Source organism: Catharus ustulatus, chromosome 27 (genome assembly GCF_009819885.2).
Source record: "Catharus ustulatus isolate bCatUst1 chromosome 27, bCatUst1.pri.v2, whole genome shotgun sequence".
In the NCBI taxonomy this organism is placed as follows: Eukaryota; Metazoa; Chordata; class Aves; order Passeriformes; family Turdidae; genus Catharus; species Catharus ustulatus.
In genome coordinates this window covers 5,187,458-5,208,691 of record NC_046247.1, presented here as the reverse complement: position 1 = coordinate 5,208,691, position 21,234 = coordinate 5,187,458, and the positions used below count along the sequence as shown (strand labels likewise).

Genomic DNA, 21,234 nt, shown 5'->3' with positions numbered 1-21,234 from the left:
TGTGGACCCATTGGTGTTCTCTGCCTCCTACCCTCTTTCTTTTCTCCTTGGCTGTCCTGCTTTTGCAATGAGGCCAGGAAATCCTCTTCCAGCCACATGGTACTTCTCACAGTAAAGTGACATCACTCCAACCTCTTTTCCTCCCTTCCCAGCTCTCCCCAGTGCTGACAGCTTTTTGAGGTGGGAGCAAGAGCTTCATGGAAATTCTGTGTTGGTGAGACCTTTTCCTGCTGACATGCCCCACTCCTTGGCTCCTTATGTGGCACCAAGGCTTTTGGCCCTCAGGGTCTGCAGCACTGCACTCACAGTGCTGTTGTATTTGGTTTCTGGGAGGAATGTGTCCAGGTAATACTGAGGAAAGCAGGGAAATGTAACTTAAGTAATCTTTATTAAGTGGAGTCTTTCTTGCAATGGAGAGAAGCCATTCCTGCTGGGAGAATGATTTTAATCCATATGCCTTCTCCCATTGTGGTGGGAACTTAACTGCTCAGGAAGCATCCTTTCAAAAGGATGAAACACTTGAGCTGAGGGTGAAATCCCTTAGCCCTTTCTGGTGCAGCCCTTGTCACTCAAGCCTTTTGCAGATGATGAGGAACAGTCAGGGTCCAATTTTCCAGTGTTCTCATGGAGAACCAGGCCCCTCTGGTTGGGTAGCTGAGATCAGCAGTAGAGTGCCAGTTTCCCTGTGCTGCACTGAACTGCTAAGGCTTTTGGTTGCCCTACCAAGGTACAGAGCTCCAAAATTAGGTCCTGGGACCAAAAATAACTAAATTAAAACCTATAAATTTTTCTCTCAACAAGCAGAAGATCACGGAGCTGGAAACCAAGGGACAGCATGTGCCCAATTCTTAGGTAAAAAAGCAATCACTGTTTGCTTGGTTTAATATTGGAGTCTTCACCAAAAGAGGCCTAACGTGGAAAACTACCTGAATTGGGTCAGGTTTTGTTGGTGGTGCAGGGGTCTGAGAGGCCACCTTGTCCTCTGTTCCCACAGCTCAATCCCATTGGCTTCCTTTGGCCTTGTCCCTTTTTCCCAGGGGAGTGTAGGTCTCTTAGGAGATCTCTGAAGCCCAAGGTATAAGCTCTTTGCAAACAATAAAGATCCCAGGGGTCTTTTCCAGACAGTAGCATGTCCTACTGTCCTTGACCTAAATATCCCAGCAGTAGTGAAATTTAGCTCCCTGGTGCCGGCACTCCAACACTCTTCTGTGAGCTGGTAGTGGCATTTCAATTTGCCTAATATCAGTAAGTTGGTGCTGTTGAACAGCTCTGTAAATAACTCAGGACGCAAAAGGGAAGGCTAAAAGCTCTCCTGAAGTGAGTGAGCTTGGCAAAGAGCAAGACTCTCCCCCAGCAGGGAGAGGGGCAGAGCATCGTGGTGGGGCTGGCAAGGGCTCCAGATGCAGAGGAGGTGGTTGGATTTGTTGGTTGGCTGCTGAGTAGAACAGCAAAGGCATCATGTGGGTGGTGCCTTGGGCATCTGGTACTCAGGAGCCTTGACCCCTTCCCACTTCATCACCTGGGCTCAGTGACACGATGGGATCTAGAGGAATGTGGCTTGATGGGCTTGATTTTTGGTTGTTGGTCCCATCCTGATGGTAAGTTGAAGCTCTGAGGCTTCCTGAAGGTGAGGTGACCTTTGAAGTACAAGTCTCAAGAGGAACAGCTGAGGGAGCTGCAGGGGCTTAGCCTGGAGAAAAGGAGGCTCACGGGGACCTTCTCACTCTTGACAACTTTCTGAAAGGAGAGTGGACCCAGGTGGGGATCTGGCCCTGCTCCTAGAGAGCAAGGGACAGGACAAAAGTAAACAGTCTCAAGTTGTGCCAGGGAACTTTAGGTTGAATATTAGGAAGATTCCTTCATGGAAAGGGCTGCCCAACCCTGGCACAGGCTGCCTAGGGCAATGATGGAGTCCCCGTCCCTGTGGGGATTTAACAAATGTGCAGATTTGGCACTTGAGTACATGAGTTAGTGGTGGCCTTGACAGTGCTTGGGGGCACCATTGGACTTGATGGTCTCAGAGGGTTTTTCCATCCAAAATAATTCTGTGATTCCTTGTAAGGCTGATGGTCAGCACTGCAGGCTTGGGCCTGAGCTGCATTTCCTGGCTGAGCTGTGCCTCAGGTTTCAGATTGAGGAGGAAGGCATTGGCTCGAATTTTTCACTTTTTGTTTTTGAGAGCACGACCACCAAGCTGCACAGTGCAGTCCTGGAGGTGTGTGCTCAGGACCCCAGGGATAATGGGCTATGGGGAGCTGTTGACAGACTTCTGCCCGTTTTTGGGGGTGAAGAAGACTTTCCAAAACTGGATTTGGGTTGTTCTCCAGCAAACTAAACACACCTGGGCTGAAAGAAATCCTGAGGATTGGGAGGGCACTGGACCACTGCTGTGCTCAGGGCTGGAGCTTGCTGCCAGCCAAGGAGTGTTGGAGAGGATTGGGATGGATCAGAGTGGTTCCTGAGGCTTATTGACTGCAGTGTGACTTGAACTGTAAGGGAAGGGATTTGGCATTCAACTTGCTTAGTGCTGTGCCAGAGCCCTCATTAGTTGAAGTGCTGGTACAAAGAAGCCATTGTGGAGCCCTGGGTGCCTCCTGGACCCCAGCAAAGGTCTGGGAGCTGCAGACTGTGTTTTCCTACCACGGCACTTCCCAGGCAGAACCCAGAGACAGAAAGTGCAACTGTCCGGATGTTTTGATGCCAAAAGATGTTAAATCTGGAGGTGGGGGGGAGGCTCCTTTGCAGCTTGCTTGCAGAAGAAGCACAAAGCTGGAATTTTCCATGCACACAATCCCTGCAGCTTTCTGATGAGGTTAAACCTCTGGCTTCCCTACCTGTTGCTACAGCACCCACACTGGAACTCCAATGAGTGGAGGGCACCCTTTGCCCTCTTCAAAATCACTTTAGAAGGTTTTTTTTTTAGTTTTGACTGTTGTCCAGCTCAGTAGCAGCTTTTTGGGGTGCACAGATCTTCCTGTGGCTTGAGGCACTGTAGGTTCTCATCCGGAGGGCTCATAAGCAGAAGTTCTGGAAATCCAGTATCTGGAAATCTGTATTCCAGTAAATCTGTATTCCAGTAAATCTGTATTCTGTTGCATGTGCTGGTGTCTTTGGGTAAGCGTGGCCTTTCTGCAGTGATGTAGAATGGGCTTTGCCATCCCCCTGCGAGCTGCCTGCCTCCCTAGCTGGCACTGCTCTGTGGTTTCTGCCCTGCTGGGCTTCATGCAGCCCCTTTAGTTCTGGGAGGGCAGGATGCAGGTGTGGTGCAAGATGCTTCCCCAGAAGGGAGGAGGGATTTGTGATAGTGTGAAGGCCTGGAGGCTGCTAGGGGTCTGACAGACTACCCTAGGTGGGTTACCCAAGTGTTGCCATGGCAGGAGGGTGGTGCCTGCTGACATGGTGCTGGTTCCCAGCAGGCCTGTGCTACCTGCAGCAGCAGTTTCAGGGGGACAGGCTGTGGGCTGTTCCTCTCATTCTTCCTCCATATCTCCACATCTGGCCTGACATGTTTTCCTTAAAGCTGCCTAAATCATTCACCTTGACTAATAGCAAACAGCAATACCAGCTCTGGATGAAGCTTTCTGGGAATGCCAGTAATGGGAGGATGTCTGCTGTACTGGCCACTGAGCTGTGGCATCCTTGACTGCTAGATCCAGGTATCCTGGACTTCCCTTCCTGAGAGGGCAGGGATCCTGCCTTGGAAAACTGAACTGCTCCAGGCTTAGAGGATCACTTTCATTGAGTTGTTCTCAAAATCCTTGTAATTTTTCCCTTCTTCTTATGGGGAACAAAAAGAGGTCCACTGGGATTATGTCATATCAGTTCCCTCCCATGACACTTTCCCACTTCTGCTCCTCATGCTGCTGTGTCTTTTCCTCAACTTTTGAATGCTTGCATCAAAACTCCTCAATGAAGAGGAACTCGGTGAGCTGCCCTGCTTCTTCTCAGCTCAAACAACCAGATCCTTTGGTGTGTTTGATTCCTGCTCTTGGTTTATGTCCAGCACTGTGTTCATAGAGTTGGTGCTGCAGCAGTTGAGCTCCAAGGACAGAAACATGTTCAGCTCACTGTCCACAGAGTGAGGATTGCTGTTACCGTTTCCACATTGCTCAGCTTATCGTGCATCACCAACCCACGGAGCTGGGAATCCCAGAGTAAGAAATGCCCAGAAATCTGTGTATGGGGCTCAATCCTCAGACATCCAGCATGCCCACCAGCGACAACACTGCCACCTCTCAGGGGGTCTTGGTCCTCTTGTGCTGCTGCTGAGGGTCTCACCCCATGTGTAGGGAGTGGCTCCAGTCCCAGGGACAGCACAGCCATGCTGCACCATGTGGCTCTGAGGAGTGGGAAACAGATCGGCTGCTTCTCCACGGTGCATTGTTAAAGGTTTCACCTCCCCCAAAATGACACATTGCGAGCAAAAATAGAACAAGACAGAACACATAGACCCACCCCCACCATCCCCACCACCCGGCAGCCAAGTGCAGGCAGTGCCAAACCCTTGGGTTTAAAAGCTGGTGCTTTGTCACCCTCTCTCCCCTCGGTCCTGCCACCACCTGCCCCAGCCCAGCAGGCATTCAGGCAGTCTGGTGAGTGACCGTCAAACCAGGAGCAGCCGTACTGCTGGGATAATCGCCACCCAACCCACACTGTGTGCTGGATCTCTCCTCCCTCTTCACTTGGTGGGTCTGGGAGTAGGAACTGTGGTGTTGGTGCAGGAGGTTCTCTTGCCCGCTGCACAGTGGTGCTCTTGAGACAACATGATGGATGCCTTTGGCCAGGAGAGCCACCTCCAGCATGGCTTGGCCCAGCATGCTGTGAGCCAGAGCTGTCCCCTGTGAACAGTGAGGGAAGCTGCCTCCCAGCCAAGGAGCAGGGTCCAATTCTGGAGTGCCACTGGTGTGTGCTAAGCAGAGTTGGACCAGGCAGAGATCTGGTTGGAAAACCTCCAGGAAAGGAAGAGTTGCTTCAGGAGGTGGTGGAGCTGTCAGCCGTTTGTCAGCAGTGCCTAACAAGGCTGCGGCCTGCCTTCACCACCCTCCTGCATCCTCCATGGCTCCAGAGCTGGCAGTTACACTGGCAGTGAAATTATCCAGGCTTTGTGAGTCCCCCAGTGATACGGTTCAGGAATACAAAGCCCATTGCATGGATTTTTAAGATTGGAAACAGAGCTGAAGCAGAGATTGATGGTGTCTTGGGAAAACAGCTGGAGGGATTTGGACTGGATGTTGGGGAGGAGAGGAATGGGAGTGATACCCCTGGAACTCACACCCCCAGGATGAGCAGCCGTGGCTGGAGAGAGGTTTAGGCACGGGAGGTAACTTCTCCCCCTGAAGCTGGATGAGGGGCTGCAAGGCTGAGGCAGTGGAGCTGAGCTTGTCCAGTGAGCTGCATGTGACGGCAGAGGTGGCGGTGACACATCTTCTGTCCACCCAACCGTGCTCCAGTTACAGCACAGTAAGAGTTCTGGAGAATGACAGAGCTGTCCCACAGGGACAGTCAGGCTGGGAGTAAGGCTGCTGTCACCTGCACAGTCCCTGTATTGTGCAGACAGACATTGGACAAGGCCCCTGCAGAGCAAGTCCTGCCTCAGTTTCCCTGTTGCACGGTTAACACTGGCTGTGGGGCTGATGAGTCCACTCATGTCCTCATAAGCAGAGAGATTGCATTTGGTAAGCTCTGAGTGGGGCTACCATATCCAAAACTGCCTGGCTGGGATCTACTCTGCTCTGGTGCTCTTCTGAGGAAGAGAAAGCACTTCCAGGACACACCTGATAGCTTTGTGACAGCAACTGATTGCTGTATTTATCCATGCTGAGGCTGTGTGGTATTTGCAGCAGGCGTCTCACCATGTGTGCCTTTGTATTGGTGGATTTCTCCCATCTTTGATGATCTGCATCTGGTATCAGGAGTCTTAGCTGGGCATAGGGGCAGGAGGCTACCTCCTCCTGCTCCCTTTTGAGTTTTTCCCAGGAGGTCCAGAGGGGAACAGGCCAGGGGAAACAGCCTTTTGATGGTCCTTTGTCTGGTTCTTTTGTGATTGCAGGGAGCCAGAGACACTTAGAATGGCAACTCCCAGCTTCCCCCAGGTGTCTTGCTGGCAGGTTTGGGAGGAGCCAGGTTGGGCTCTACCTTGGCCAGCATGGCCACTGAGCCAGAAAACTGGGCTTCTCATGGAGGGAGGCTGCAGAGAACTGAAGGGTGGTGCAGGTAGGACTGTGGGGTGTCGAAACCCCCTCCATACCGCTGCTCTGGAAGGTTGCAGAAGAACAGAAAGTGGCCCATACTGCTTAGAAGGAAGCACTCTCTTAGGAGATAAAAAACCCAGCTGGGTTTAAAATCGGGTCAGATTTGTCCTCTGGTTCTCTGTGTGGCCTCGTGGCCCACCTGGGATGGAGGGCAGGAGTCCCATGAAGCTGTGCTATGCCTGGGCAGCCCCCACAGCATGAGAAAATGTCCTGTGAGGGCACTTAACCAGCCAAGCTACCCCAGGCTACACACAGATCCTCCTGCCTACCAGGGGCTGATGCAGAGTGGTCTCTGAGACAGTTGTGCCTTGAAAGTCAAGCTGGGTGCCACCACTGGGCTGTTCCTAGGTGGGGACCTATGCCTGGCGACATGCCACCACTTTTCAGCACGTTTGCTTCCCACAGGGGTGAGCGAGGCGCCCCGAGGGCCCTGTCACCACAGCCCCTGGTTGCCTGCGCTGTTCGGCTTCTCACCCTGCAGCCTGTTTGACTCCTACAATCTGGGGGCGGTTGGGAAGCGACAGCTGGAGCCAACGCACCAGCCCAGTGCGTGCTGCCATGCCAACCCTGTTTCCATGGCAATGGGCACCCAATGGGCGACTGCCAGGCAAGGCCAAGATGCCTGAAAAATGATGCGATGCCCCCTGAAATGGCCAGCTGGGGCTGGGAGCCTGTGAACACTGCCAGTGCCAGTAGTGCCTTCAGTGGATCAGAAACACCCCAGTCCTCTGGTGAAGCCCTTGGTGCACCTGGTGAAACCATAGAGAAAATAAAAAGCTGGGGAGGTGTGCACAGCCACATTGACTGCCCACTCTGACTGTCTTATAGCCTAATTTAATTTAAATAGATGGCTCTTACATAACCCTCAGGGCACCATACTGCTGGAGCCAACCCCACTGAATACTAGTGAGGGCCCACCAGAGGGGGGGTGTCAGGAAGGCAGTGGGGCACAGGAAGATAGGCTCCCCAGGGCTGTCTGTGCCCTGGGGCTGGGCTTCACCAGCCCCCCTTTACATAAGTCCCTGAACCCCATGTTTATCCAGCTCTACACTGAAGCCTAGGTGGGTATCAAAACATTTTAAAATAACTCTGCCTTTTGTTAGTACCACAGCTATCTTTAGAAGAGATTTGATTTTATTTGAAAGCCCTCTCTGTGAGGATTCAGTGGAATAGATCCCCAGCCCATTAGTTTAAAGGGATATAGCTGTGGTGATCTCCTTTCTTGGCTGAAAACACTGTATTGATTATTGCTTATTGATCTGATAAACCTCATCTTACCCCTGCAGCCATCTCCTCAGCTTTTCTGACGTTTCCACAGCTGGAAGGGACAGAATTCACAAGTGCCTAGGATGGCTCTTGAGGGATCCTGGTCCCCAGCTCCATCACCTCCATGTAAACAATGGCCCTGGTCATAACAGCTGGTAGTTTTCCCAAGTGTTAAAATCAGAGTGAGGAGAACCAGTGCTGTGTTTTCATGGTGAACTCACGTCACAACCATAGGCACCACCTCTTCAGCCATGACAGTGGCTTGGGGGACAGCTTACACCCAGCATGTGCCAGTGTCTCTGCTCCAGCTGTGATGGAAAGTGGAGGGAACAATGAACTCTGTGCTGGAGCAGGGGTAGCCAGGAAGGTGCCCTGGGCCCACTGGGGGCCAACTCTGCACCTTTTAGGCAGCCAAACTGTTGTGTATCTCACCAGTTGTCCTTTCAGCAGCCTGACTGCTGCTGCAGGAGACTGGGGAAAGGGGTCACCCACAGTGGGCAGGGTGGCTGTGGTCCCTCTGTCCTGTGGCTGCTTACTTGGACCTGCTCCCTTCCGTAGAGCCAGCAGTGCGGGAGAGACTGGACAGGAGCCTTGGAGATGCTGTAGGAGGGCAGAGCAGAGGCTATGCCCTCCGTTTTGGTTTCTTGCATCCTGCTCTCAGGCTTCCTGCTCTCTCCAGGCTCTGATCTCTCTGACATGTAACATGTCACCCCTTTCTCCCCCCACCAGGAGACAGGAGCAGTTCCAGACAAACCCCGACAGCTACAATGGAGCTGTGCGAGAGAATTACACCTGGTCCCAAGACTACAGTGACCTGGAAATCAAAGTGCCTGTACCCAAGCACATTGTCAAAGGCAAACAGGTAAAGTGGTGTTAGTGGCGTCTCTTTAGCATTTCCCTTTCCATTGGGGTGCACAGCTTCCCTGGGAAACTGTGTTTGGAGTGGAAAGGCTCCTTTTCCTTTGTACTGATGGACCAGAATGTGGTTGTGCCTTATTCTCCAGTGTGAGTGTGGAGGGGACTGAGATCACAGCCTGTCCATGTTCCTGTTGTGCTGCAGCGTCCTCTGCTCCATCTCAGCTAGGTTCCCTGGCACTGACTCGCCCTTTCTGTGCATCTTCTTTCTGTTTCCAGTACCTGCATACCCACACGTGTATTTCGGAGCCTGGCTGGGGATGGATGCCTTTCCTCAGTTGTTCCTCTGGCTCTGAGTGTCTTCTGCCTTCTGTTTGGAAGCAGGAGCTGCTGGAACGGCTCCTCTGGCACTAGGGAGCTGGATCAGGCACAGCCCCTGTGTGGCTTGACCTGCTCTAGATGGAAGGGAGCCGGCCTGGGGTGGAGGCTGAGGATCAGCCCCTCCCCCTGGCTGGCTTCGTGCACGGAGAGGTCTCACCTCTCTTTGGCTCAGGCGGGAGCTTCCCCGTTCTGCTTGTGGTCACGTTGTTTTTCCTGCACCACTTCTGCTCCCTTCTGGTCAGGGATCCGTAAGTAGTGTGCCCGTGGCTGGCCTTAGTTGGACCCAGAAGTTTGAACTCTTTCCCAAGTGTTGCCCTTTCCTCTGTATTTTTCCATTTGAAAAGCCTGTGCTCCCCCATCTCCTGCTCTCCTCTGCTTCCAGGGTGGCTGAAAGGAGCACGCTGGAGTTTCTCACTGGCTTCAGCCTACACAACATGCCAAGGAATGTCACTGGCAGCAGCAGCAGCCCAGGCTGGAGGGTTGAGGGGGCACAGGGCTGCCACAGGCACAGCAGGGCACCGGGAAGATGCATCTCTCCCAGCAGGTCTCTGAAACAAACCCAGGCTGTCTACTGAAAGGATTCTAGGATGTCCAGATGGATATTCCATCCCTCTGCATCATACTTCGATCACGATTCCTCTCCCAGACTGGGGAAGTTTCCTCCATGCCAGCAAAGTTGTGTCCTTGCCAAAAACCCCATATAAGGCTCTGCTCCATCCTTGGCCATGGAGAGGTTCAGGAGCCTGCAGGAGCTCACAGGAGTGGAGACAGAATATGGTTTCCTGACCTTTTGTTGGTTCAAGATTGTGCCGTCAGTGTGGAAGAGTCCTTGCACCTCAGAGCAGGCAAAGGGGTTTTCAAGACACCCCCTTCACATGCCAGTGCCTGTGGTATGGCTCTGCCTACCCTTGCCTCAGTATCTGCCCACACTGCCCTCCTGAAGCAATTGGTTGTTTGGATGCTGGACTTCGCTTCTCCTTGCACTCTTCTTCCTGGTGTTTTGTTTATCCATTCTTCTTGGGGCTCCTCTTGGCAGCTGAGTTTCCATTTCCAAATGATTCTATGAATTCCCAGGCTTGGGGGAATGAGAACAGACAGCCTGGGTCTTGGGCCAGAGCAGGAGGACTCAGAGCAATTTAAATGCTCCATTCAATGCTGTTCATAGGTTCCCACAGAAGAGCAACATTCTCCTACATTCAGACAACTTCATATTTAAAAAAAACTACCGGGTTTTTGTCTTCTGCCTGCCAAGGTGAGATTAAAAATTTCCCCATTTGGTCCCTGGCCTCAGAGTGCACCCAACTCTAATGCTGCTCATAATGTCTCCCTTATGACACTTTTTGGGATTCAGGCTGTTGCTATGGCACATTTTGCTCTGGTGAGCTTAAGGTTTCCTTGTATGGAGCTCAGGTGTCCTTGGAGCAGGAATGGGTGATTGGGTGGGTGTGAGCATCTTCCTCCATGGTCCCCACCTCTCTGATCTACTTTTGGGTGCAACAGGGACCCATGGATCTGAGTGTTTAAATAGAGATAATGACTCCAGGCCTCCCGTTTTGCTGGACTCAAGAGGAGGCAAGCTCAATTCCTCTCAGTTTGTATTTGCTTGTTTGAGCTGCGTGGGCGGGCGTGGGTGTTCAGTGTGCACAGAAATCATTGTGGTGAAAAGGCCACAGCACACAGATGAGAGCTGGCTTTCCGTGGGAGCAGCCAAGTGTTTTGGGGAGCAGAGGTGCTCGCAGGGAACACATGGGGAAGGACAAGCAGCTTAAGGACAAGCAGCTTCACAGCTGCCAGAGTACTGTGGGTTGCTCTTGGCCTTTCCCCAGGTGTGGGCTGTCCACAGGTACAACTTTGTGCACACACAAGTCCTCTCAGACATGTCCCTCCATGCAAGGAGGGGCAGGACTCTCCAGTAAGGCATGTGCTGCCCCTGTCCCTACTCCTGCGGGGCTGATGTGCTGGGTGCAGGTAGAAGCAGGTGTTGCAGTTGCTTCTTATGTTGGCTGCTTGCATAGCGAAATGTCCAGGTGAAGTCTTCCCAGTTTGTATCTCTTCTTCTGTTTGGGTTTCTCTTTCTTTCCCAATGCATGGCTGGTCCCAGAGGTGTCCCTCAGCCCCACCAGATATCTTGTGCAGCCATCTGTGAAGAAAACCCCTCTCGCCTTTGGTTGTTCTTGTCCACACAGATCCTACAGACACAATGCTGTGCCTGTGTCTTCCATGTCTCCTGCATTCCTGGCCCTGCACACCCCAAAGAATTTCTCCTCACAAGGTTACTGGTAGTCACCTTGCTTTTTTCCCCTTGGTCCTTTCTGTGCAGGCCCTGTACTGTGCTGAGAGCCCAGGATCAGTAGCTCTGTCCCTGCACCGGGGACCTGAGTGGATGGTGGTTGTGCAAAGCAGAGCCTCATCCCCATGCCTTGTCTCTGTGAGGCATCACCACTGGGCTGGAGGGTGCTGCTCCATGGAGGGAGCACCTGCTCTGGAGGTGTTTGCATCCTAGGGCAGCTGCTCTGGTAGAGGCTGTCCACAGCCACATGCCAGGTGACAGCCTGTTATCCACTCCCATCCTCATTTAATTAATCCCCCTCATAGGGGATTATTTTGGATCCCCTACAAGCATGGTCCTGCTCCCAGCCATTGCACTGGAGCACGGTCCCACATCACCCTGTCCTGTGTGTGCTGGGCCTCCTCTGCTCCTGCCAGAGCACACGGCAGGTTCGGGGGCTGTACCCTGGTGACATCAGTCAGACACAGCCGCGGTGCCCTCCCTGGCTGGAGCAGCTCTGCCTGTCTTCTGCCTGTGTGGAGCTAGTGAGCTGCTGTAAGTCTCCTAGGTAATGGATAATGTAATAACATTTCAAATGAGATCTGCAGAGCAGAAGGAAGATCTGGGGGAACTCTGGGAGAGAATGCAGGCAAATCTCACTGCAGTCTCCTCCTCTTGGGCCAGCACTGGGGGCCACAATCCTGCCCCTTTCCCAGTCAGGTCCTCCCTGCATCCCCTGCCTTGGCGTGGGCTCTGCTGGCGGCACCTCAGGGCTAGAGGGGACAGGAGAGAACATATGGTCTCTACGGAGACCAAGAGTACTGCGTGCCTCTCACAGCCTGCCTCTGTCTCCCCAGGGGACAGCCATGTCACCTGCATGGCAGGTCAGAGCAGGGTTCCCCATATGGCTGCTGTGGGCGGGAACTGGCCCCGTTCCTGGGGATGGAGCTGCCCATGTAGCGGGAGCCAGGAGAGCATGCTGCAGCATTCCTCCTGCACACGGCCCCTCCTCACACACCGGATGGGAGGCATGGGCTGAGCCCAGTGCTGGCTCCAGCAGCTGAAGCAGAGCCAAGGAGCGTGCTTTCAGCATGGTGCAGCAAAGGGGATGACCTGCTGCAGCCCTAGTGTAGGAACCCCCAAATTGCCCCTGCTCAGCTATCAGGATGACACACACTCATGCCCAGCTTGTCACAGTGCCAGACAAGCACACTGCTAAAGAACTCTCTCACAGCAAGTAGGTGCCCAACCTCTGAATGCTGTTTGGAGGCCTGTTGCCTTACTGGTCATCTTTGAGAGGAAACTGGGGCACAGGGTAGAACCAGCTGCTTTGAGTCCCTCAAGGGTCTCCCCAGTTGCTGGGCTGTACTGCTTTACCTTCCCTGAAGAGGTTCCCTCTCTCCTCCATACTGTCACTGTTTGCTGTGAGAGAACAGCGGGATTCCCATCCTGCTGCTACAGGCAGGGCTGGAAGCTCTTCTCTCTCTCATCCCCTGCAAGTGCGCTTGATCCCAAACTCCAGCTTGCACGGTGAGATGGCAAGATGAGCCTTCCAGATTATTGTCTCTCTCTTTGTTTCCAGGTATCTGTGGATATCAGCAGTGGTGCAATTCGTGTAGCGGTGCTGGAGGGAAGCAGCCAACACATCCTCATGGAAGGGAAACTCACCCACAAGATCAACACAGAGAGTTCCCTCTGGAGCCTGGAGCCTGGGAAGTGTGTTTTGGTAAGGGTGGTCTATGCCAGCTCTGTCTCCTTGGCTTGCAGCTCTGCCATGCTTGACCTAGGAAACTGGAGCAGCTGGAAGTTTGAGCCAGCTCTGGATGTGTCTGGCTTTGCCTGTCCAACATCTGGCTCGTGCTGCCCTTGCCTGTGTGCTGTGCCTTGCCTCCTACTCCTGAGTTGCCTGTCAGGGTGCCAGCTAGGCAGCACGACTGTTAGGCTGGGCAAAGGGGTCCTCAGCTCCAGCTGAGGGACAACAGGACAGTCATTACTTGGGGGTGGTCACTGTCCTCAATTCCAACATGGTGCCCTGCACTGCAGTGCTGGTCCAGCACACCTGGCCTTGCTCACTCTGCCTTCCAATGCTCCTGGCCCCACTCTGACCTCAGCATCTTGGCTTGTGCCTGTTCCACATCATTCCTTTCTGTCCTGTCATGGAATTCCTGCGTGTTTGATGTCGACACCGTGGCCCCTCTGCCTCCAGCAGGCCTGTGGTTTGCTGTGTGCCTGTTGTCTCAAATCATCCCTGTCAAGGTGATCTCAGGGCTGCTAGTGCCCAGCTGTGTATTACTGTTGAGTTCCCAGCCCCAAGCCTCATTTCTGATGTGCTCCACATGTTCAGGCTGAGGGTGTTCACAGCTGGAGTTTGCCAGGAGTTCTGCCCATCACTCTGGGATCTTGAGTGTCGGACAGTTTCTAAAGTTTATATGCCAGTTTGGGGGCCAGGATTGTGCTAGGAGCAGGATTTTGCTACCTGTGACCATCTTTGCCCTATCCTTTCCCACCCAGAGGCTTTTCCAGGAGAGTTTCAGGAGTCCCAAGGCTGTTGTGAGACCCAGGAGGGAACACATGCTGTCCCTGGGAGGGAGGGAGCTGGCTCCAAGCTTTTCTCCCTGTGGCATGAGGGTGGCAGCAGGTGAACACCCAAACCCAGGCTCTCACAGTGGAAAATGGAGTGGGAATGTGCTGCCAGAGTCAGAAATGCTGTGGATGGTGTGTGGGGAGGCTGCACAGTGCCACTCGACTATTGCTGATCTGCAGGGATGTACCTCAAGTGACAGGCTGATGCCAAAAAGGTGAGTGAGGCCCCTGCAAGGGAGAGGAGCTTCTCTGATGCTGCTAGGCCACTGAAGGGATGTGGTAGTGGCATCCTTAACCTGCATTTTGTAAATATTCATAAACATACTGCATATTAGCTTATCTGGTACAAAGAAACAATCCTGGAAAGGCATAAACGCATTGAAGAGAAGGTGGCCAAATGGGTGGCTGCTTCACAGTGTGGATGGAAGTCTGGAAGTCCCCTGTGGGTGTTCCCAGCATCAGCCAGGGAGGCAGTGTCTCTTCAATACCCATCAGAAGCTGGGAGTGGTGCAGGTGGAACAAGACTTGGTGCCTCCTGGAGTGGCTGCGGGCACCGTGGGGAGCTGAGTGGGCCTGTCACCCCCAACCCCAGAGCTGGGTCTTGCCTTGAATAGCATGAGCCCAGGCTTGTGAGGATCTCCAGCTGGCTGCCAACATATTGATGGTGGGATGAGCTCTCGCTTGCAGAATTGTAAGGTAACTGGAGCAGAGTGAGTAATTCTCGCCCAAGAGCATCTCCTTTTTCCATGCGCTGAGTAGCCAGGAGTGGTTTGCGCCTCCTCCCAATTCATTCATTAGGGGACACCCACCCTTGTGGGAATGCTGGTTTTCATTCAATGCCTGGATGGGACCATTGGGGTTTATTTGGAGCTTATGGGGCATATGGGTCCTTTTTGTGGCTCAGTTTGTGTGAGCTCCAAATGCAGCAGTTGGGCTGTCTCCCTCCCTCAAGGTGCTGCAAGGTGTCTCCTGGCTTCCCTGTGGGACCCAGGGATGATGTTCCCTGGCAGGGTGTGGATGTAGCCAAAGCTGAACTCACCCAGTGCCAGTGCTGGGGTTGTCCAAGGAGATCCTGCCTGCCTTGGGGTCTGCTTGAGGCACCTTGATGGCCCTGTCCATGCTGCATGTTCATGGTCTGTTAATTGAGTTGATCTCTGGAGCAGAACTCTGTCTTGGCACCAAGGAGGTGAAATGTCTCTTACTTGGTCCTGTCAGTCTGAAAAGGTCTCAGTTGTGTGCAGAGAGGCTGTTGAGTCCTGTGTCCCCTTGCAGGATGTGTCAGGGATCATCAAGACACCTAGATTTTTCAGGAGGCTGCTGTAACAGCTTTTACACTGTCCTCAGCCTCCCTAGCCTCCTCCCAGTTCCCTTCTGGGATGCCATTCACAGGCGTGCCATGAGCAGACTCCCTTTTCCTCCAGCTCTTATCCTGGGAGGATTATTTTGCCTTACAACCCATCCTAGTTCTGCTTCCCCCATCCTGCCTGGTGTTCTTATTCATGTATCCTCTTCATTATGTCACTCACACTCCAGCAGCCCCAGAACTCCCCTCACTACCATTCAGAGACCACTCTGCCTTCTGCCTCCTGCCTCCTGCTCCATGGAACTGTCACAGCTGGAGCCCAACCTGACACCAACATGTTTCTCATATCTTCCTTTGGCACACGTGTGCATGGCAGCTGAATCCAGCTGGCATTATTTGCAGTGGAGAGTGCTCTGCTGGTGTGGGGTGGGGGCCTGTCCAGAGCTCCTGCTCAGGATTTTGTCCTAGGATCATGCCCCTGCCTGTGGCATGCCACACGGTACCCTGGTCCTGGGTGTCATCCCTGTGCTCTCCCTTCTCCATCACACCCGCTCGCTTGTTGAAAGTGAGATTAAAATAACCTCGCTGTTTTTAGCAATCCCCACTGGGTGTTGTGCACAACTCCTTTTGGTATTATTTTCATTGTGGAGGATTTTTCTCCCATTCCTTCTCTTTTCCTCTCAGCCTTTGTTTTCCACACTTGGGTCTTTGTCCGCAAGGTCTGCCTTGAATGTTTATCACAGTCTTGGCTTGTCATCCTGTGAGCCATGAGGCTGAGGGGATACAATTCATTGGTGCTCAGCCCTGCCTTCCCTGTACTGATGAGAATGGCACTGCTGCCTCTTCTGTCCCCATAAACACCTCCCCATGACTTTTGAGGTGACTTTGGATGCTGTGGTTCCAACAGGAAAGCAGGCAGGCGGTCGTTGTCTTCCCAAGACCAACTTACACCTCTTGGCAGCATCTCTCCAGGTTTGACAAGGTATTTGGCATCAGAGAGGAAACCTTGTGCTACTGTGAAGCCCAGCACCGACAATGAGGGGTTGTGACCTTCCAAGTAGGGTATGGAGATGGGACATGATGCTGTGTTCATGCCAGTGATGCCTGTCACCTGCTGGAGGGTCTCTCCTGCTGAGTGTCCCATTGTTCCTGCAGCAATCCTCCTTGCAATACATCGTTATCCTGGTGCTTTTCCAGGGAATAGCCCATTCTGGCATGGCTGAGAGCTCATATCTTGGACACCAGCTGTGGGAAGTGAGCACTTTGGCATGAGGACACTGCCAGATTCACATACAGCACTGGGGTATGCCTCCTGCAAGCCTCCCTCTCCTCAGGCCACTGTTGTAGAGGCTGTTTCTGCCTCCCTGTGCGCCCCAAAAACTCAGCTGAGCTTTTACACCATTGGGACACACCAGGCAGAGCTGAAATCTGGCTGAGGGCGTGGGCACACCGCAGGGACCTCATCCTTCCTCAGTGGCTCTCAGCATATCTGGGGCCCTGAGGGGCCAGCCAGAGCTGTTAGCTGGAAAACTGAGCAGCAGTATCAAGTGCAGGCAAAGCTTTGCCTTGTCTCAAAGTGAGAAATGTAATCAGGTCAGGGTTTGTCCTTGTGGAAGAAGTCAGGCTCCCTCCTGGAGCCCCCCCAGTTTCTGGAGCTCTCCCCAGCAGTGCTCACAGCCTCGTGGGGGCCTGTCAGCTATGTGCCAGAGCCTCTTCCATGGGCAGGTGGGTGGGGGAGGACTGGTGTGTGTGGGGAATCACCCAGAGACCATGGCCTCTCAGCTCTCCCTTATCTCCACCTTTGGGCACCCAAAGTGTTTGTGAAGGGAACCAGCTGCATCTCCGTCACCACTGGCTCTCGTAACCCACACGCTCAGCCAAGCAGAGGTTGGATCCACAGAGGACACTGGCAGAAACTGTCCAGCAAAATGGCCTGTGTCTGCATCCCGCATCTTGGAGGTGGCACCTGTCTGCAGTGAGTCCTCCAGCACTGCCTTGAACCACAAAACCACAAATTCACGTGAATAGAGTGACCTTTGCCCCGACCCACGGGCATTTCAGTTTAGAAACTGGGGCTCACTGGGAGCGTCTCACTTTGGCGGCTTTCCCCTTGGAATAAAAAGGGATGAACAGATCACCCCAGGCAGGCTGCAGAGGTGTGCAGATGGTGGCAGGGTGCCAGCAAAGGAAAGGGGTTTGGTAAAGAAGGGAGGGGGGATGGTTTTCCATCCCAGATTCTCCAGGATGGGTTTTCCATCCCCCAGTGGTCTGGGATGGAGTTGGGGTGATGCCTGAACTCCTCCAATACTTGTCCGTCCTTCTGCCAGCAGGCTGGCTCTGGTAGGGATATACCAAGCCATGCATGCTCCACACCAACGCCATGGGAGCATGGCTTGTGCTGGAGCCCTCTCTAGGGAAGCTCACACCTTGCCAGCAGCACCACAGGGACATCCCTCATGTTCCAAACCTGAGGAACCTGAAGACCATCCTGCTCCAAGTATGGGACAGCCGGGGCTGCTGCCCCTCCATTTTGCTTTCTGTCTCAGGGTGACATTCTGGGGGCTGCTCCACTGTCCCATCTGCCCACCCAGAGATGGGAAGCCCAGGAGCAAACCCTTAGTGGCTCTCCCTCCCGTGCAAAGTGCAATTAAAAAGAAAACAAGCATGCCTGTCTAGCTGGAAAAACTAACGCCTTCCCCAAGCTGGAATATTTTACCGGCTCCGCTGTCCCAGAAGGATTAAACCCCAGCCACCCTCTCCTGTATTAATTGGTTCCTTTTCTTCACACCACAGAGAAGCTTGGCTCTGTAGCAGGAATGGCTGTCCATGTTCTCCCCTCTGGAACTATTGAGCTTCCAGGGAGGTTTGAGCAAATTGTATTGTCTGCCTTTATTGATGATTTTGCAGAGGCCGACGAATGCCATAAATCTGCCCTGCTGCTGGGATTAGTGCTAAAATAACATGGGAGGAAGCAGCCCACTCTTCCTAGAAAAAAAAAGAAAAGCAAATTGGAGTTCCCGTTGCAGGATCCCCATGCTGGCCCCAGCACAGCCCCGCTGGTCAGCCGGCTCTGTTCAAGGCAGTGCCATCAGGGATGCCTGTGACTACAGCTGGTGGCTTTTCCCATGGATGTTGGCTGGAGCAAGGAGATATCCCATCTCCTGTCCATCCCTCCAGGGCTGCTGATGAGCTGTGGTGCCCTGCAAAGCAGGTGCTAGCAGTCAGCAGGGGTGGCACAGAGCAGCAGGTGATATCCTTGCTTCTTTCGCTACCCATGCTGCTGCTCACCGAGCCAGTGCCAGGGGAGCTGAGGCCAAGGTTCCCTCTGGGTTAGGGAAGGGCAAGATGGCTGCACTGCCACACCAGGAGCCCTGGCCCCACACCCCACCAGACACAACCTCCTCATTCGACAGTCCTGGGCCTTGTCAGCCTGCTGCTGTGTCAGCCATGTGGCCCCGAGCCAGTGTCACCCCTAGGCAGGCACTGCTTGGGACACTGGTCCTGCCTTGAGCCATAGCGTGAGCTGAGATTTCATCCACGGGACCTGAGCTGGGGCTGTGGGGGCCCACAGCAGGGCTGTGCTAAGTCTTTGGCTGCTGAGGGAGGAAAGCACAAGCATCCTCCCCCTCTGCCAGCTGTGAGGCTGCATCAGTATGAGCTTGACTTCCACTCATGGGCAAGCCCCATGCTGCTGTCAGCCAAGCTCTGCATCACTGCCATGGAGCTGTGAGGTGAGCAGGGGTACCACACTCTGGGTGGACAGGGGCTCCTGTCCCCATTTGCTGACCCATACCTTGTCCCTAGATCAACCTGAACAAGGGGGACGAGTACTGGTGGAACGCCATCCTAGAGGGCGAGGAGCAGATCGACATTGACAAGATCAACAAGGAGCGCTCCATGGCCACAGTGGATGAGGAAGAGCATGCTGTGCTTGACCGCCTCACCTTTGACTACCACCAGAAGCTGCAGGGCAAGCCCCAGAGCCATGAGCTGGTAGGTGCTGGCTACCCTGTGCTGCCGGCCCAGCCTGACCCTCCCACCTGCCCTTCAAGGACCTTTTCCCTAGGAAAAGGGGACCCATGGCTCTGCTCCATCTCAGAGCTCCTCTTCACAATGTCCCCTCACATTAACATTGGCAGGGTGTGAAGTTCTGCTGATTGATTTTTTTGCCATGCACTCCTGTGTTCCCTTCCTGGCACCTTGGCAAGTGCCTGTAAGTCCAGACCCCCTGTTCTAGGGATGGGCCCCACATCGCTGTGCCTCTTTCCCAAGCTGGCCCCGCTCAGGGCTGGACCCACATGGGTATGGCTCAGGCTGACCCAGGAGCTGCCTGGTGCTGCCCTGGGTGCTGTCTGCCCTTTCCCAGGCAGTGAGGCAGAGCACAGAAGTGCTGTGTGCCCTTGGCAATGACTACTGCCAGCCAGGGAGGAGAGCAACTGCTGCCCCAATGGGTCAGGTGGCCACGCAGCCCCAGCGAGCAGGGGGTGTGGGGAACAGCGTGGCATCACCTTGGGCTGATGAAAGCCTGCGGCCTCTTTGCAGAAGGTGCATGAGATGTTAAAGAAGGGCTGGGACACCGAGGGCTCGCCATTCCGTGGCCAGAAATTCGACCCCTCCATGTTCAACATCTCCCCCGGCGCCGTCCAGTTTTGACAGTGGCAAAAACAACTGAAAAATAAAGCAGGGAGAGGAAACCTCCCTGCCCCTGGATGCCCACGAGGACCCTCGCTCCCAGCGCCAGTGCCCGAGACTCGCTGATCCACGCTGCCGGCGCCCATCCATGCTGTGTGGGGAAGCCTGAGGAAGCGGGCAGATCTACATCCTGTCACCATGGCAACCTGGGCACCAGGACCCCTCTCCTCCCCTTCCCTCCCCTGCCCTCCCCTCACCTCGAGCTGCCGATGCTCCATGTTTTTCTGGAATAGAGGGAGCACATTGGGACGTGTTGGGTGACAGAATTGTTTTTTTGGTGGATGAGGATACTGCTTTTGGGGTTTCTGGGGATGCAGAGCCCTCCCTGCCCTGGCACTGGGCTGCTTTGTCCCTCACAGGTGGAGATGGGTGCTGGGTATGGGCAGTGGGGATGGGGAAGCCTACCCCTGCCTGCCTCTGCCAGCACCCTGCCCGCCTGGCACCCCCAAATCCTCACGCCAACCCCACTCCAGGGTATCCCAAGGGGGCTGTGCTGCCCTGCCCTCTACCCAGCTCTGGGGGAGGCTTCCTCCTGCCTTCCTCCTGCTTCACCTCCTCACTGGAGGGTTGTCAGAACACCCAGGAGTGGGCAGAGATCACAGCCATCCCCTAGGGTTTGCTCCCTCTTAGGGAGCAGCAGGGGTGCTCCCCACAGCACTGGCATTTATGGGGGGACTACAGCCCCACCCCTCATAGCCGGCGGCTGAGCAGGAGCCTCAGAAGCATACGGGTTTCCCTGGCATGGTACTTGGGGGTCTGGGAGTGGGGGCCCCACCTAGGCCCAGCCTGGCTCTCACAGCTTGCTTGGGGTGTGTGGGCTAGGGGTCCCCAGCCATCGCTTTGTCCGGTTCCCTGCCCCCCACTCCCAGTTTGCAATAAACACGTCTCACCGTGGGGCCTGTGAGTGATTTCGGTGCCACCCCTGGGGAGATGAGTGTGCCCAATTCACCACCATCACCTTGCTTGTGGGACAAGGACAGGGACACTCAAGTGGGATGCCTGGGTGTCTGTCTGCTGGCATGGGTGGATCTTGGGGTGGATATGGGATTCCTGGGGGGGAGTGGAATTTGGGGGTCCTTCAGGGTGTGGATATAGGATTCCTGGGGGTGGAGGGCATGAATTTTGATATCCCTGGGAGGGGCTATAGGATATATAGGATACCCTGAGGAGGGCTGGATTTATGGGTTACTTGGGCATGGGGATATTGGAATGTGGAATTCCGAGGGGGTTGGATTTTGGGGTCCTCGGAGCAGAGAGCGGATGTGGGATCCCCAAAGCTGGCTAGGTTTCATATGGTGGCTGCTTTGGGGATACCACCCCCGCCGTGTCTCCCACCGCTCTCCCCTTCTCCTCATCCACTAGTGCCGACATCTCCCCGTGCTGATGCGCACACCGGGCCCGTGGCCCCCCCCGGCCCCCCGGCCGCCCACGGTCCCCATGGCAACAGCAGCGCCAGCCGCCCGCCGCCCACCCGCGCCCACCCACCCCTCTGCTGAGGGGGAACACCCCGCTGTCCCCAGGCCCTGGGGCTGCTGGTGGCCTTGAGGATAGCCTTTTGTGTGTCCCCCGCACCAAAATCCACCCCCGCATTATGCTGCTGACACTGGGGGGCTTCAAGGTGCCCTTGGGGGAAG

The 21,234-nt window shown here is 54.4% G+C and overlaps 1 protein-coding gene across 1 annotated transcript in view; it reads left to right on the top strand.

Moving 5' to 3' along the window:
- The window catches only part of LOC117007879 (nudC domain-containing protein 3-like), a 28,947-nt gene extending 8,453 nt beyond the window's left edge, over positions 1 to 20,494 (top strand). Inside the window, exons 3-6 of the mRNA XM_033081319.2 lie at positions 8,247 to 8,379; positions 12,605 to 12,748; positions 18,713 to 18,901; positions 19,451 to 20,494. Of these exons, the coding sequence (XP_032937210.1) occupies positions 8,247 to 8,379; positions 12,605 to 12,748; positions 18,713 to 18,901; positions 19,451 to 19,561 (577 nt within the window). The 3' untranslated portion in view covers positions 19,562 to 20,494. The remainder of the gene's footprint in view (positions 1 to 8,246; positions 8,380 to 12,604; positions 12,749 to 18,712; positions 18,902 to 19,450) is intronic.
- The last annotated feature ends 740 nt before the right edge of the window (positions 20,495 to 21,234 follow it).